The 18,359-nt window shown below is 33.5% G+C and overlaps 1 protein-coding gene across 1 annotated transcript in view; it reads left to right on the top strand.

Moving 5' to 3' along the window:
• LOC140442382 (uncharacterized) overlaps positions 1-18,359 on the top strand; it is a 64,246-nt gene that overhangs the window by 20,242 nt on the left and 25,645 nt on the right. The window contains exons 5-10 of the mRNA XM_072533456.1: positions 7,087-7,303; positions 8,670-8,949; positions 9,056-9,066; positions 9,695-9,765; positions 16,258-16,452; positions 16,526-16,893. Coding sequence (XP_072389557.1) covers positions 7,087-7,303; positions 8,670-8,949; positions 9,056-9,066; positions 9,695-9,765; positions 16,258-16,452; positions 16,526-16,893 — 1,142 coding nt within the window. The remainder of the gene's footprint in view (positions 1-7,086; positions 7,304-8,669; positions 8,950-9,055; positions 9,067-9,694; positions 9,766-16,257; positions 16,453-16,525; positions 16,894-18,359) is intronic.

The raw sequence follows: 18,359 nt of genomic DNA on the forward strand, positions 1-18,359 counted from the left end.
CAGTGTTTTAACTTATACTGGTATCACAGACATACATACATTCACTCTAAGGTAACTCTTAATCTTTGCGTTAAACTGATGAAAATTAAGAGCTTTTATTTTAGCTGGCACTAAGGTGTAGAATTTTATGGCTAAATACCTTGAACCATTTCTGGATCTCACAAGTTGGCCAAATTCTGGTATAAGATTATTGTTAAATCTGGTGGGGTAATTGTAAAAATCTACATACGCATTGTATTGGCTAAGATTTGGTTTAATGTGCAACGAACACTGCATAATGTATACACAAGGTAAAGTTAAAATTTTAAAAGCTCTAAAGGAGTTTTTACAATCAGCTCTATAACAGAGCCCAGGGATAATACGAACACACTTTTTTTGTTGTGCAAACACTTTATCAATATGACAAGAGTGGCCCCAGGAGAGAGTAGCATATGTCAGATGAGAATGGAAATTACTATGATAAACTGTTAAAATAGTTTTCCTGGAAGTTACTTGTACAAGGTTCCTGCAGACTAAAAATTGTCGGGAAAGCTTTTTCGATAGATTAACTACTTAGTTATTATTATTATTATTAATTAACTAACTAATCAGGTGAATAAGGATATAATTGATTAAAAAATAACAGATCAAAGAGAGATAGATACATAATAGGTAACAAGATAAAATTATCTAAATAAAATAGTAAGTTTCAAAAAATATACTTTTTTCCATAGCTAATGTTAAAGTGTTGCTATAACAACTGTTTTGAGAAGATAAAGTATCACTTTAACCGCAAGGGTAGATAAAGTGACACTTTAACAGCAAGAGTAGATAAAATGTTTTAACTTCTTTTTATTCAAAAAAATTTACAAATTCAAACACATTAAAGATTAAAAACAACTGAAATTTTACAATTAACATTATTAGAAATATCTATTTTTGGAGCATCACAACTTGTACTCGTTTGCTTAAACACTTGATTCGAGGTACTGGATTGATTTTCTGGTCCGCCAAGTATACACTTGGGTACAGCAATCTTATTGCTTATTGACTCTTCAATGTAAGATTCTGCAACAGATGACGATTTCCATCCACCTAAACGTTTAACTTTTACTAGATCAGCTCTAGAATTTGCGAACATGGTAGCTGAAGAACGACGGAAACAATGCCCCGTGTACTGAATTTCTGAATTTGCAAGTTTCAAAAAATCTGCAATCTTCTTGGGGATATTATATATAGTGTTAATCCCCACCGGTTGAGTAGTGCACTTTTGCTGTCGGTAATTTAGAAAAAAATTACTGTGAGGTACGTTTTTGGGGCGCAAGGCAATATACTTTCTCACAATTTCCAAGAAACTCAGTCCATTTTTCTTGTCAGTAATACAAAACGACCTTTCCTGCTTGGTTTTAGTATCAGATAATGAAACGATTATCACCGATTTTCTGTCGTCCACGTTAAACACTTCTAACTTGTACTATTCATCGGACCTAGTCGCTCCATGCACACCAAAAATAGCAATAACCTTCATCAACAAATAGACGTCATCAGGAGCTTCTGTCAGAAATTTAATAATGTCATCTGACTCCAGGATTTTGGACTTTTTAGCATTGTGTCCTCCACTCAGGTTTTTTAGTAAGGTGGTTAACTTGCTGTATTTAGAAATGTCACAATTTTCATTTACCAACAACGTACGCTTCAGCATCGAATAATACGACCATAATGACGATAGCATCGCTTTCTTCGACTTTTCAGAAAAATACGCCAGAAGTATTTTTCACTCACGCTATTGATATTCTTAATGCTTTTCCACTTTTTAAAAGACTGGTATTCTTTCTCATACATCATCCTAGATTTTTGTGGCAACAATAAACTTTCTGCTTCCAACGCTGCATTTTCTACATCTGATGGCAGGTTTTCCTTTTCTTGTGTCAATTCTTTTCCGTCCATTTCGTATTTATTCACTTTGTACACAAAACGCAACAATATTCTCCGCAAAAACCAAAACGTAAGATTTGTTTGACATTAGTTGACAGAGTAATTCATATCCCTAGCAACGGAGCAACACAATTGCGATTTTTGTGCTAAAAATTACAATTTTCTTTGAAATTCTATTTTTCACCTGAACTTGAAGTCTTGCTATAGAAAAAAATGTTGTATTGCACACGACGATAAAATCGCATTATCTTCTCGAGCATAATTAAGATTAAAACGCTCATTAAAAAGCTCTCGAAGATAAAGTACAATTTTATCGTCTTGTACAATAAATAACTATTATCTTAAAATTATACTATAAAAAAAACAGGAATGTTCACAATTCCTTTACTTAATCATAAAAATATATATTTTGCTTATTGACAGTAAAAATAGTCAAATTTAATAATAAAATCTAACGGAAGAAACTGATAGATATCCAGATGAATTAACAAAGAGGATAAGGATTTGACGCACTTAAATCCTTACCATACCTTTTCGGCAAAAATCAGATGGTAAAACAGACAGCAAAAAGAGGTTACCAGCCGTAATCGGCTTTGGAGAAGAGTATGTAACAAAACCGTATTATAACATTACCAGCCATGACTGATAACTAGGAACTAACTGAAATCAAGTCGTACAACTGTTTTTTTAACTTTTGGCCAAAGCTAATTAATTTTTGGGGAGGGGTATACAGTTATACGATAAAAGTGTTGATTTTCGTTCACGTGGGAAAATCTTAACACTTTAACTTTTAATTATAGCTAAAGCTAGTTAACTCTTGAGAAATTATGTAAGATCGATCTTAAATGGACTATATTAAGAAAGAAATGTGCAACTGTCCATGGACAATGTTCATGTTCACTCAATCAGGGCTATAAAAAATAGTCTACGAAATATTTGAATACAGAACCGTCAAAAAAATTTAAACGATAAAATGATAGACAGTAATAATGGTCTTTAAGTTAATAGATCGTAAAACCCTAATAACTGTCGTAGTATAAACTTACTAAACAAAACTAATAACAAAAAAAAATAATTAAAGGATAAACCTATAAGACGAGCAGGAAGGATTCAGAACAGGTCCATTCTGTATTTATAGATGCAGTATTTATAGCTAAGCAAGTAAACAAGAAATCCCTGGTATACCATTGAAGACCAAGAAAAAATGGACAGACAATCTTTAAAACTGAAGAATAACCTGAAGGAAGAACACGCATTTATGCCTAGAGAGAAAAGAAAGGGGTAGAGAAATAGTGATAGAGGAATAGGAGGTGGAATAGGATGGGGAGGGGTGATTGGTTATAGCTTGTGGGATAGATAGGTACCACTCCATTATGGAGTGTCGCCGGTTTAATCTTTACGTGTCACTCGGAGCTGGGGTAGTACAAAAATTGTTGTGTGTGTGTGTGAGAGAGAAAGAGAGAGAGATTTAGTTTTAGTAAGTCAAATAATAATAATTGATGGATTCGACCGTTACTTGATGGAAATTCATTTTATGTAACAATAAAACACTGAAAACTTTGTTTTCAAAACTTCCACAAAATTTATTTTAAATTCTTATCACTACAGCTGTTTCGGCTGATTGCCTTTCTCAAGTGATCTGTTTTTGGCATGGGTTTACACTTTATAGTCTCTAATGAAATAGGTTGAGGAGGGGAGAACTGTTTGTCTCAAGCTGGTCATTCAGAATTATATCTGTGTTTTTTAATTTGTTGATTTCCATAGATTCTAACAAAGATAGCTTAAGGCCTTTATTTTGAATGTGTAGAATTTTAAATTCATCATTAAAAGAATGATTATGATCTAGAAGGTGAACTGCGTATGTATAATCTGTTTTTCTATTATTGAAAGCCCTTTTATGTTCTGCTATTCGTTTATTAAAATTTCTACCTGCATAAAAGCTGCATTAAGCTGCATTAAACATCGGTCTAAAAATAAATGAAGACAAAACAAAATACATGGTCGTCTCAAAACAAGAACGACGGCGAATAAGGCAAAACATTACTATAAATGATCACAACTACGAAGTGGTTAAAGAATTTAAATATCTAGGAGCAACAATCACAAATGACAACAAATTAGAGCGAGAAGTTGAAACGAGAATAATGACAGGAAACAGATCTTTCTTTGCAATGCAACATCTAATGAAGTCAAAACTTCTTTCACGAGATACAAAAATCCGGGTATATAAGAGCATAATACGACCAGCAGTCGCGTATGGAAGCGAAACATAGACGTTAACAAGAAGAGAAATAAATAAATTGCTGGTGTGGGAACGTAAAATTCTTCGAATGATATATGGCCCTTGCAGAGACAGCGTGACAAACGAATGGAGGGGCAGATACAATAACGAGCTAGAGTCTCTATTCGGAAAAGAAAATCTAGTCAGATATATAAAGGCCAATAGACTCAGATGGGCAATGCATGTGATACGCAGTAACGACAATCGCCTTATAAACAATGTGTTCTGGGAAAGGCCGGAGGGAAGAAGGTCTGTAGGGCGGCCTACAAAAAGGTGGAAAGATGCAGTCAAAGAAGATCTAGAGAAAATGGGAGTGCGACAATGGGAATTACTGGCACAGGACCGACAAACATGGAAGGCAATAGTAAACGCGGCAAATACTCACGAAGAGTTGTAGCGCCATTGATGATGATGATGATGATGAAGTTTTTTGTCTCTCCTGATCGAAAATTAATTAAGTGAACAGTTACTTTAAAAATGATTCTGAAATCTATGAAATACTAATAAGTTAATAAAATTAATGAATTTAAAAATTATTGCACCCTCAGGACATGTAATACAGTTTAATGATCACCATATTTTTGACGTGATAACGTCTTAAATTAGGTTGTGGCTCGGAGTCACTCATGAAAAAGTGTAACGCCCGCTCACGTCTGTTACGATGAGTCACCGAACGAGAGAGAGGCCCGCCGGACCGGCGAATGCGTTGCGTCTCTCTCCCACTCAAACATGATTGGTCCGCTGCGCGCGCAGCACTAGAGAATTAGGCGCGTTGAATCGGTGAAAATCACTCAAATAGAAATTAGTTAAGTTTAAGTTTACATGTACAATGTTTTAGTAAACAAAATATATTTCTATAGTTAAAATTTGTGCAATTCTTATTTGCATTCAATTCCTTGTTCCTATTGTGCAATTTAATAATATTCATATCAATAAATATTCTACCGAGAAAAAGACGTTGTCACGTAAAATCTTCGCCCGTAAAACCGACTTTACAGGCAACCGATTTTTTTAACTTAAACGATAGGTACTGGTATTTAAATACAGGTGGATGAAACAAATATATACATATAAATCATTCATAAATATTTTGACCCTACTTATAATATGAATTTTACTTGTCACAAATGAAAATAAAATATTGCACCTTGATAAATCACTCTGGTTGTAAATTATCAATGCGTACTTACGAGTACAGTTTTTATACAATTGGCCCGTATCTGTGAGGCATGTGCAGGTAGAGATGAGGCAATCGTAATGTTGGGGACTGGCGAAGAACCAAATTGTAAATATTTAAAAGTAATACAGCGGCGGAATGTAATCAATTATAGGCGGTATTGAATAGACGAGAGTTGCAAGAAATTATCTAAATAACGACTTAGCCAAGTTGATCTGCTTAACTCGAAGGTTGGAACATAAGTGAAGTAATACTTTGCGATATTCGTATGAGAGCTTTAATTTTCTTTAAAGATGGGATTTTGTTGCTAATACTAGATTAGCCTTGATTAAAAGTAAGAAGATGTGACCGTTAAAAATCTAACTAACTAACTAACTCTTGCTTGGAAGGTTAACATGTGGTAGAGAAAATGAACAATTTTAGGAAATGTACTTCGAAATTCGAAAGGCGAAAGATTCATTGTTAGAAACACAAGGCAGAGAGATAACAAAAAGAAGGTACGCCACCTATGGATTCAAAAAGTAAGCTTTGAAACCTAGATGTTTAAACGTTACCAAAGGTGTAGTTAAAAAATATTGAGGGGAAATAATTTATAGAAATGGCGCGATGCTTTGAACATGCTTCAATGTGTATCATGTTTTTGTCGATTTAAAGCGGCATATGATAGTATCAGAAGACCAAGTCTTTACAACGCTATGAATAAGTTGAAAATTTCAAATGAAAAACTATGATAAAGGTCAAGACACTATTAGCATCAAAAATTCAGAAGTATTCGTCAACCTTAATTGAAATATATGGAGGTTTAAGGCAAGGAGATGCGCTGGCGCTTTAGCGTTTTAATATAGCCTTAAAAAAAACTGGGCGAAACGCTAATTTAGATAGCAGTAGATCAGTCCAAATTTTAGCACATTCTAATGAAGTGGACATTATAACATGAACCAGGGCGAGAATCGTGGAAACCCTTACTGAGCTAGTAGAAGGAGCATAACGAATGGGATTACGTATAAATCAAAATAAAATCACATTCATGCCGACTAACACAAGAGCTGAAAATGTCGTCGCAGATTTAATTATCAGTGACCAAAACTTCGAAACGGTCAGAAAAGTTTATATATCCTTGGACATCGGTTAACTCCAATAAAACACATTAGGTGAAATAAAATTATAATTGCAAATAGGTATTATGGTCAATCAAAGTACTTAGCTAACAAACTATCTCAAAAAACTCTTATAATACTGTATAGAAACTGATTGTCTCCATTCTCCTATAGGTATCAGAGGCATGACATAAACCCCAACCAAAACAGACGAAACTGCAAAATATCTAAAAGTATAAGTTTGGCGGAAAAGATGTTATCACTATATTTAAGAGAAACCGTCTGCAGTGAGCAGAACATGTAGGCCGGGCTCCGGAAGAACACTGGATAATATATATCCTGTAATATCTTGTACCTATATTATTTTAATGAAAAATTGTAAAACTGCAAACATTGGCTAATTGGTGGGACGTATAGAATGGTATAAGATCGATGTCTGTAATCGACCGAGAGGGTTAAAAAACTAGACTAAAGGAAAAATATAGAAAACAAGGAATAAAAGAATGAAACTCAAATTACTAACTAATTATAAAGCCCCACAATTTGGTTTGAAAGCGATTTTGGTACACGAGTGACTTCGTGTCATCAATTTTTTTAATGATATTTTATTTTTGTAGGTCATCCCAATGTAAAATTATTCATTACCCATTCTGGTTTATTGGGTACTTTGGAAGGCATCGACTGTGGCAAACCAATGCTATTATTGCCTCAAACTGGAGATCAATTTACCAATGCAGCAGCAGTGGAAAAAGTTAATGGAGGCATCAAGCTGTTGCTAAGCGATGTAACGGAAGAAATTCTAACCGAGACTCTTCAAAATCTATTAAGTGAACGGTAAGTATTAAAACTCGAAAATGGTGTATATATATATATATATATATATATATATATATATATATATATATATATATATATATATTATAACGCCCTCTATTTAGTCTACCCTTCTACCCTTCTTCTTTCTTCTTTCTTTGCTTTGCCTTTTAGAATTTTTGTAGTCTATTTTAGATTATGCATCAAGAAAATATCTGTAAACTCTGCAGAGAATTTGGCAAAACACCAAGTGCTAAGCAGGGTGTAAACTTCACTTATCTAGGAGCCAACATTACCAATAGCAGAAGTCTCAAATAGGAAGTCAAAGCACAGACTAACAGAGCATCCCTGATATCTGGATAACTACGTGACATCTGTAGTGACAAGCACATGTCTCCAAGAATATGTAAACCTGCGTAAGATCAGTAATGACCTAGGCGATTTAGATGAGTGGAAAGCTGCAGCCAAGAATCTTTTAATTACAATTGAAATGAGGACGCTGAGATCCATTACTGTATACACTCGCAGGAACCGAAAAAAAAATAAGTTATATCAATAGAGTAGACAATGAGACGCTCACAAAAATTGCAAGGTCTGAAAACCTCAATACATTAAGACTACCTGGGAGACTAGAGATGGTACTAGTGCTGGAATTGCAAGAGGAACGTTTATAAAACTTAGATCTATTCTAAGCAATTCTAAGCTGAACTTGTGTATCCTATATTACTGTATGGATGTGAAACCTGGATTATGAAGGTTAACATGATGAACAAATTAGAAGCCTTTGAGATGTGGTTATATCGTAGAATACTCAGAATATCATGGGTTCAACACATTCCAAACAGAAAAGTCTTGAACAGAGTAGGTCAAGGTGAAAGGCGACTTAATAAAGATGATAAAAAAGAGAAAACTCGAATATCTGGGGCATATAATAAGAGGAAGCAGATACAGGATAATGAAGTTGATATTCAACGGAAAGATCGATGTAAAAAATTGGAATTGGTAGGAAGAAATACTCATGGCTCCGAAACCTTCGTCAATGGATCGTAATTCATCGGCTTATCAGCAGGTGAATTATTATATGCCGCGCAAGATCGAGTACGATATCGGCAAATCGTCATGGAAGCTACCCACGCCTAAATTTTGGGCACGGTCCTCAAAGAAGAAAAAGTGCTGGACATCGAAGTCTTAAGATTTAGTTCTAAAAATGAACAGGACTTGGTAATCAATTAAAAGGAAGAAGAAAAATACATTTATTTTGCAAACTAGAATAAACTTATACGCTATTCAATAAAGATATGTTCTCTTATTCTCCCATAACTTCCTAATATTGAAAAGAACCTAAGCTCTTTATCAATGTATATTTTACATTTTTTTTTATTTTTAGATACTTTAAGAACGCTCAATATTTGTCCGAACGTTTTAAAGATCGACCCGTATCTCCGATGAATACCGCTTTGTACTGGATTGATTATGTAGTAAAGTACAATGGAGCCCCTCACATTAAATCAGGAGCTGTCGACTTGCCTCTTTACCAGTACTATCTATTGGATGTTATAGCTGTCATATTCATCTGGCTACTAGTGTGGTCGTATTTAATATATTTAGGCCTTAAATCAGTTGTCAAAAGATGTTGGAAAAGACAAAATAAAGTTAAAAAGTTGGATTAATTAATTTATTTGTTTTATTTTAATAAAAAGTTTTTTTTTTACTTTTTATATCCTTATAATAATAAATTTAAATATAATAAGTAAATAGTTTATTTACCCATAGGTTACTTGCAGGTAAGCTTCCATTAAAAATTTCCTATTGTTCTATGTACGTATTGTACAAAATTCTAACAAAAATTATTTATGAACTTGAATGCCATGAGACCTGGTGCCGCCTGTACTATGTCATAGTCCTGTCAGGACTTTACATTCATGAGCTATTCAGTCTCATGACATCTTTTCCTTCCAATAAAACATAGAAATTACAACAATGAACTAAGAATAAAAACATTCTAAAATAAAAACTAATAACAATACTAGTAGGTACCTCAAAATCATTATATCTAAATGGGGGTTTAATTATTCTTTTACTTCTGGGAGGAAACTGATTCGGTATTTCACTCTCACAGGCCGTTGATGTTAAAGCTCTGTCATTCTCATTGTGATCAAAATCATCTGCTAGGTTAATATGATGTTTAGGCATATTATTAGATGGTCTGAAGTGATAGCTATTTCTTCTTACAAGTGTCCCATTTTCTTTCTCAACAACATATGATCTTGGCTCTTGTAAACCTCGTCTAACCACAGCAGGTTTCCATTGCCCATCTTCTCTTATAGCCACATATTTTGTAGCTGTATTTCTATCATAGTAGTGCTTGTACAATTTTCTTTTATTATCCAATTTATTGTTTTCATTTTTTAGGTCTACCTGTTCTGGTCAATATTTTTCATGTAAAACTGGAAGTTTGCCTCTAAGTCTACGACTATTCAAGAGTTTGCTTGGGATTTGTCTGATCCTAATAGTGGTGTGTTCCTATATTCTAATAAGGCTAACTAAAGATCTTCACACTTCCTGAAAATATTTTTAGCTATCTGGACAGCTCGTTCTGCCTGCCCATTTGCTCTATAATATCTAGGGCTAGATGTCACAAATTTAAAGTTCCATTCCTTATTTCCTTTTATTTCATTTACCTCAATTGATGATACCATAAATTCTTCCTGTTTACTATTTATATCTACTTCTTGAATCTCCCGAACTTTTCTTATGATCCTGTTGTTACACATTTTCGCGAAATGGTTGTAATACAAACACTTATTGCACATTTTACCAAATGCTGGACACCTTGCGAACTCATGATCATGACCACATTTTCTGCACTGACTACTTTTCCTTTAGTTTTACTCCTGTTCCCATCTTTTGCTTCTTCCAGTATTAAAGTTGTTATTCAAAGCTTTTCCCCTTACTGTTTGATTATCATTTTCCCCTTTTACAGAATGACTATTAAGTGTTTGACTTGATTGAACTTCTTTAAACTGTATTTTTGGAATTTCATATGCTCTATACATGTCTATTGCCTTTTCTAAGGTTAACTCATTACTCGGCAACATTTTTTCTTGTAGATCTTTATTGATTGTTTCTAAAACTAGTCTATCCCTGATCATTGAGTCTAATACATCTCCAAATTCACAATTTTTTGCCAATTTACCCAAGTCAGTTAGGTGAGTATCAAATAGTTCTCCTTCCTCTTGTTTTCTATTGTAGAATAAAAATCTTTCGTAGATCACATTCCTTTTAGGGGTGAAATAATTCTCTAATTCACCCAATATTGTATCATACGATTTTACATTATCACTGGCCACGAGGTAAATTTCAAATGACTGTTTGAATCGCCGAAATTTTTCAGCCACGTTACCTTCAAATGATAATGGTTGAGCTCCAAATATGGAACATATGATCATCTACAAGTTATAAAAACGCTAATAGAAAAGTGTACAGAGTATAACAAGCCTATCTTTCTTATATTCGTAGATTATGAAAAGGCGTTTTATACTACAGATCATCATCAAATGCTTCGAGCATTGGCTGACTGCCGCGTTAACTACCGATATATTGCCTTGATTAAAAGTATTTACGAAAATGGTACAGCTTGAGTCCGCCGTCATGAAGATACCAAGAAGTTTCGAATGGAACGTGGAACGTGGACTTGTTGCAGCTGTTCTTGAATATATGTTCAAGCAAATGGAACGAGAGGATAACATGGGAATTAATATAAATGGGGAAGGTCTGAACCAACTAAGATTTGCCAATGACATCGTTTTAATATCTGATAGAGTTGATAAAGCTACAAAAATGTTACACACGCTTTATAAAGTGTCAAAAATAATTGGTCTTAAAATTAACACCTCAAAGACAAAATTTATGACCAACCTTGAAGTCAGCGGTAAAATTCTGATTGAGAGTCATAGCATCGACCAAGTAATAGCTTACAAATATCTAGGGCATCAGATTCGCTTAGGCCGATAAAATCAGACAACAGATTTCACGCCATCTCTGTTTTTCAATTTCATAATATTTGTGTTGCTCTTTATCAGTAGTACATTCTTTACTCAAACGCGGCAAGCGGCATTAGACGGCGCGTCGTGTGCTGACACTAATAAAATTGTAGGGTGGTAATTTAATTAGTAATTTTGGTATTATAATAGGGAATAGCAATCGGATGAAGTGATTGCTTTAGCGCCTACCGGGAAAATACTGAACACTGAAGTTTTGTTTTAGAAGTGAGAATATTTTTGTAATGGTAACCAAATATTTGGAGCCCCTAAAATTTAGCGCCTGCGTTAGGGGCATTCATTGTATACCCGCCAGGAACGGCCCTGAGGCTAGTGAATGAAAGTGAAATACGACGATACCGTGTAATATTTTGTATCACCACCGAATTGCATGAAAATTCGGATTAATAATTAATTAATTATTAAAAAAATGCAATTAAATACCTTGTCTAGTTGTCTACACTGATTTGCATGGATATTTTGATTCAGGTTATACTAACCCTCCATTTCAAAATTGGACTTGTGCCGTTGGTTGCTATTTATTTTTTACGGGTGAAAACTACCCCTATTAGAAAAAAGTCATATAACTAATTGCAAATTCAAGCAATTTAGTATTATTTATTTATACAGTGACATTAAATTTATATGTCTTTACTGTTTTAACTTTTTACCACATAATTTATATTCTTATAAAAACCACCCCTTTTTATTTATTTATTTTACATGTATTGAAGCTATAAATGCAAGATTTTTTTAATCAAAATGTTATGAAATTATTTTATTTCAACTTAAAAAACAACCCTTATTAGTTTGTAAGGATGGGTGAAAGTATGTCTGTGTCTTAATAGCACATTATGTGTATCTTACAATGCTCCAGTATACGCGTTCTGATATCTTTTAAAATATGTGACTAGTTTTTTGCCCATACAAATTTTTGTCTTACAAAAAAACAAAAAAAAAACCAAAATGTCCAGGAAAGCAAAACCTATATTTTTTTACTCCTCTAGATTATTTGTATTACTAATAATTTTAAAGCTATTTTAAAAAAAGCATTTTTTTTTAATAAAAAAAATATACGAGTACTTTAAAACCAATTTTTTTCAAAAATAAGCTTTTTGAATCGGTCAAACTTACAAATCATTTAAACAATACATAAATAAAGTAAATTGTAAAGCAGTAGTTATTAATTTTATTTGAGGTGCAAATTATGGGGTGATTTTCACATTTTTTTACCAAAAAAAGTCTCTGTATTTTGAGCGTAGCTTGCAAGTTTTGATGCTAGAAATTAAAAAAAAAAACAAAAATAAAGTATTTTTACACTCTTGATGTTGAAGATGCAATATAAAGCGAGTTATAGCTTCATGAAACTGATTTTTTCTTTTTCGAAAATTAAGTTGAAAATTATAATCTCAATGGTATACTGTGGAGTAAAGAGATAACGAAAGGAAGGAAATTTAATATACATGAGACCATGATTAAAACTACTCTTCTTTATGGCGCTGAAACATGGAGGATTAGTGAAAAGAACAAAAAGCGAATAGAAGCAGTAGAGATGGATGCAATGAGAAGATCTTTAGGCATTTCCAGACGAGACCGAATCAGAAATGATGTAATAAAACAACGTATGGGAATAGAAGGAAATATAACTCAAGATATAGAGAAGAAACAATTAAGGTGGTATGGGCATGTTCAACGGATGCCAGCATCAAGACTCCCCAAAAAAGTAATAGAATGGCAACCGATAGGTCGACGGAAAAGAGGAAGACCCAGATTAGAATGGCAACACGGCGTAAACAAGTCCATGAGCGAAAGAAATTTAACAACAAACGACTGCGAAGATAGGAAGAGATGGTGTTTAGGTATCGGACAACGTCGAAAGACGTTCTAAACCGATGTGTATATAAGTTGAAAATTTAAAAGTTAAATACCTAAAAAACGAGCAATTTATCAGGGAAAATATATTAAATCTTTTTAAAATTACTGAAATATACATTTAAAATAAGCTAATAATAACAAATAAAAAAGTTATGATGAAAATAAGATAGGCTTTACAAATGTTTTAAGAAAAAATTAGCAATAAAAGTGACTGTGTGTCATTACCATTAAAACTTAAACTTATCGTTTCTTATGTTTAGAAAGCATACATTCAATAAAAAGTTGTTTTTCTGCCAAAATAATAATAATAAAAAATTTTTATAATAAAAATAAACTTTTCTAAGAACATTTTTTTGTATTTTTAGTGCTTTTAGTGATATTTTAAAAACAAAGCATTTTTAAATATTAAAAAATCTTTTTAACTAACTTTTTAAAAAAATTTAGGTACACATGGACTAACATGTACTGCTGCTTCATGTCCCTGTTTTTTTATTTGTTGTAGTACCTGTGCAACTCTCTAACTTTATCTTTCTGTAAATAGTCAATACCAATGCTTTTTTGTGACTAAACAATTTTAAAATTGTTAAATATCATATCTTGTTGCTAAATATCGATGAGAGGACTGTCATAAAAACGATACAACTACTAAAAAATGGTCGAGGTGCAGGTCCGGAGGGAATTTCAGCAGAACTAATCAAATGCGGTACTAACAAACTGTTTGAACGATTAACCTGGTGTATAAACCAATATCTAAACGGTGCACCAGTCCCGCATGAGTGGAAAGTATCCTTCATATCATCGATACATAAGAAGGGAAGTAAACTGGACTGCTCAAACTATCGAGGTATATCAGTAACCAGTACCTTAAGTCGCCTATATGGAAGGATACTTCGAGACATTATCGAACAAGAATATAAGGAACAAGAAGAAGAGGAACAATCTGGCTTTAGAGCGGGAAGGAGCTGCACCGATAATGTGTTTGTTTTGAAACAAATAATAGAAAAAAGATCAAGTACCAATCAAGAAACCCACCTTATTTTTATAGACCTTCAGAAGGCCTATGATACTGTACCCGCTAAAAAGCTATGGAAAGTTTTGCAGGAAACAAACATTAACCACACAGTAATTAACGCCCTTAAACAGCCTTATGAAGGATCAACGTCTGGAATAAAAATCGGAAATAGACTTTCAAAAAAATTTCCTGTAAACAAGGGACTCCGGCAGGGGTGTTGCATATCCCCCACATTGTTTAAAATCTACGTGGCGAAAGCACTGTATCAGTGGAAAAGAAAGTGCAGAGGAATGGGCATTGACCTGGGAGAAACTTGCCTATATACCCTACAGTTTGCAGACGATCAAGTCCTTATAGCCAACGATAAAGAAGACCTGACATATATGGCCAGAAAACTACAGGAAGAATACAAGAAGTGGGGTTTAGAACTCAATACAAAAAAAACAAAATATCTCCCAATAGGCGCAGAACTATCCAACATTCAGATGGACACAACCGAAATTGCATTCTGCACTGAATATACCTACCTAGGAATTGATTTCGACACCACAGGCACAGACAATAGGGAAATTAGAAAACGAATAACCCAGGCCCGTAGAACAATTGGATGCCTTAACGGAGTTCTTTGGAGCTCAGAAATTGGTAAAAGACGAAAATACAATATATATAAATCTCTCATAAAAACCAGCTTAACCTATGGTACAGAGACATGGAGACTAACAGAAAGCAATAAAAGAAAACTCGAAGCAACAGAAATGGATGTATTTAGACGATCACTTCGAATATCTAGAGCAGACAGAATTAGAAACGATGAAATAAGAAATCGGATGGGGGTAGATGGATCACTGGCAACAGACATAGAAAGGAAACAACTTATATGGTATGGCCATGTTCAAAGAATGCCAGAAACAAGACTACCAAAAATCGCCATGAAATGGATACCACCAAATCGTAAGAAACGAGGAAGACCAAAAAGAACATGGAAGGAGGGAATAACAAAGGCAATGAGCTCCCGAGACTTGACCGAAGAACAATGGAATGATAGAAATTCGTGGAAATTAGGCATCGGACAACGACGGAAGACGTTTTGAAACCGATATATATATATATATATATATATATATATATATATATATATATATATATATATATACAATTCTAAAATATTTGCGTGTACGTTTGCTCTTTTCATTATCTAAATAAAATTTCCATACAATATGTATTATTAAGAAAGAACACAATAACAATCTCGGAATACTCGAATTATTCTGGAATAATTACATGTATATTATAGGTATCTTATTAAATATTTATTGATAAAGAATTTTAGCTTACATTGATTAACATTTTTTGCTAAAACTAGTAAAAAAGTGTGTTTGACACTGCTCGTTTATACACATAGTACCTACTGAATAAAACTATCTAAAAGTATACAGATACCTGCCCACACAGGTGATCTAGATATCATCGATTGAAACAACTCTTATTCAAATTGTAAGCGCAACCTGTCTTGAGCATCCTCTTTCCCCAAATTCTTGTTATTCAGCGTCTTTCTGATATTTCCACTCCAGGACAATCTTATTCTCCCTCTTTTACGCCTTCCTGGCGGATTCCATCTAAATACTCAACTGGCGAGGATATCCAAACCACTTAAAAACTCTTCCTTTCCATTTTAACAGTTAAGGTGTCTGTGCGAATCTTCTTAACGGGTACTTTTTTTTCAGGAATTACATTCACACCGGGACGGCACCGGCACTTTCTATAAAATAAGTATTGTTATCGTACGTAATATTTTGCTGCTATTTAACTGCTAGTTGCTGCCCAACTATTTTTTTTTGCTTCAGCATAGACATCCAGTCGATTGTAAAAAAGAATGGATCAAATGTCACCGTATTTAAAGCGTTCTACATACGTTACCGCGAATATCAGATTGTCAGATTCCTTAATGCCTTGTACGCTGTAGCTGCACCACAAGTAGCTGTTTGAGGGCATCTATAGTATGCTGAAAATAAAGTTTTTATCTTTAATGTACACAATTCTTTTTGTAGGAACACAACTAGATAGATACACTGTGATGTTTTTATTATCATCAATGGCTGAAACAGTCTGTTATGAAGGATTAGCACACCCCAATTTACACTCATTTCTAAAAGAAGACAATAAATTTGATGTGGTGTTGCTAGAAATTTTTAATACAAACTGTTTTATGGGAGTAGCTAAACGATTTGATGCGCCAATCATTGGTAAGAACATTTTGATATTTTGGTATTAGTATTTTGTTTGTAACAGTAACCATAATGTTTTAATTTCCACCAGGACTGCATTCCGCTTCTTGGATGCCATGGATGTATCAATGGTTCGGTATGCCCTACAACCCCGCATACCTCCCAAATCATTTATTGGGAAACACGGATGAAATGAGCTTTTTTGGAAGAGTAGAAAACACAATTTCACATTTCTATTGCAACATAATGTATCGTATCAATATAGCTTCCAGAGGTAACGCTCTATCAAAAAAATATACAGGCATAGACTTGTTCGAACATGGTGATCTCATGAAGTCATTTAGTTTATTTTTAATAAACTCGCATTTTACACTTAATCTACCGATTCCCTTAGTACCTAATGCCATAGAAGTTGGAGGAATACATATGGATTCACAGCAGATCAACAAACTGCCCAAGGTGAGATTTATTTATTTAAATTGTATGTGTGTGTCAGAAGCATCATACATTTTAAAGTAGACATATATCATCATCATCATCAACTAGCCTTTAACGTCCACTGCTGAACATAGGCCTTTCTCATGCTTTTCCACTTAGTCCGATTTTGCGCCATCTGAATCCAATTTGTAGTCACTCTTTTTATGTCATCTGTCCATCTCGTTAGACGAGATGGACAACGAGAACGAGAGACATATATTGTTGTGATTTGCTCAAACTGTATGTTTAATTTATTTTTTTAATAAATTAATATGATTTCTCAGGACTCTTTTACTCTATTAAAAACAAAACGTGGCTTTAAAGTATTTTTGCTAGTTGCCTTTGAGGAAAAAAGGATAGACAATAGGAAAATAAAATTACAGAACAATTATGACTTACAAAGCAAATGTTATATTAAAAAAAACCAATCAAATATTAAAAGTAAAAATTTTGAATAAACATAAATATACCATATACAACGATTAGAATAAAAATCTCAAACATCCATCAAATCATACATCCACAATTATTATCAATACAAATTAATTAAGCTTATATGCAAATCTAAAATTTGTTAATTTTAGTGACTCCCGATAAATTATCATGTATTCCAATTCTCAATAAAACCAACAAAAAAACGATTAACTCTAATTAAAATAGGTGGTCGTGATTGAAAGTCTCTGTTTCTAAAAATGACGAAACTAACCTTTTGTTCCCAAAATTTATGACTTCACCTCTCTCTCCTTTGATTATGCCTTGTCCACCTTGCTCGTACCTTTCAGTTTCTCCAGAATACTCCTGCTAAACTCCTCTGCTCCAAATCTTTACTACATGAATAAACTCCTCCTCTCCAGACACAAGAATATCTCAACTAATCGAGTTGGTCCAGTATAAAACTATACATCTGTACAACATGTCAGTTATTTCTTCTGTCTGTTACCACAGTTGGGACGCTTTCCACCAAACACAAATACAACTTTTCACAATCTAGACTTTTTTAAAAAACTTGGCTAATTAGCAACGTCGTCTCCACAAAAAAAAACTATAGTATACTCGCCCGATATTCAATTCACAATGCCTTCCTCTCTCTTGCAAAACTCTATCCAAAATCCTTTCATCTTCCTCCTCTTTTTCCTTGAACCAATCAGAACGTATCTCCATCCAAACAAATTTTACTTTCTTCAAAGAAAAAAAGCTAACTTTCTCCTATCCAATAATCCGTCGGTCATCTAATAAACATTTTTAATTTCTAGAGAAAAAAGGATAATTACCTCTCACAAACTATTTACAAACCTACCCTATTGTATAATTCTTGGTAATCCATACGATAGAAAGTTTAAGGTAGAACTGTTTACATTGTCTTCCTATTTTCTGGGAATGTCTCTGAACGTATAAAATTTATTTTCCGAAAAAAAAACACTTTCTAAAACTAATGCTAAACAGTATAA

This window comes from Diabrotica undecimpunctata, chromosome 5 (genome assembly GCF_040954645.1).
Source record: "Diabrotica undecimpunctata isolate CICGRU chromosome 5, icDiaUnde3, whole genome shotgun sequence".
NCBI classification, from domain to species: domain Eukaryota; kingdom Metazoa; phylum Arthropoda; class Insecta; order Coleoptera; family Chrysomelidae; genus Diabrotica; species Diabrotica undecimpunctata.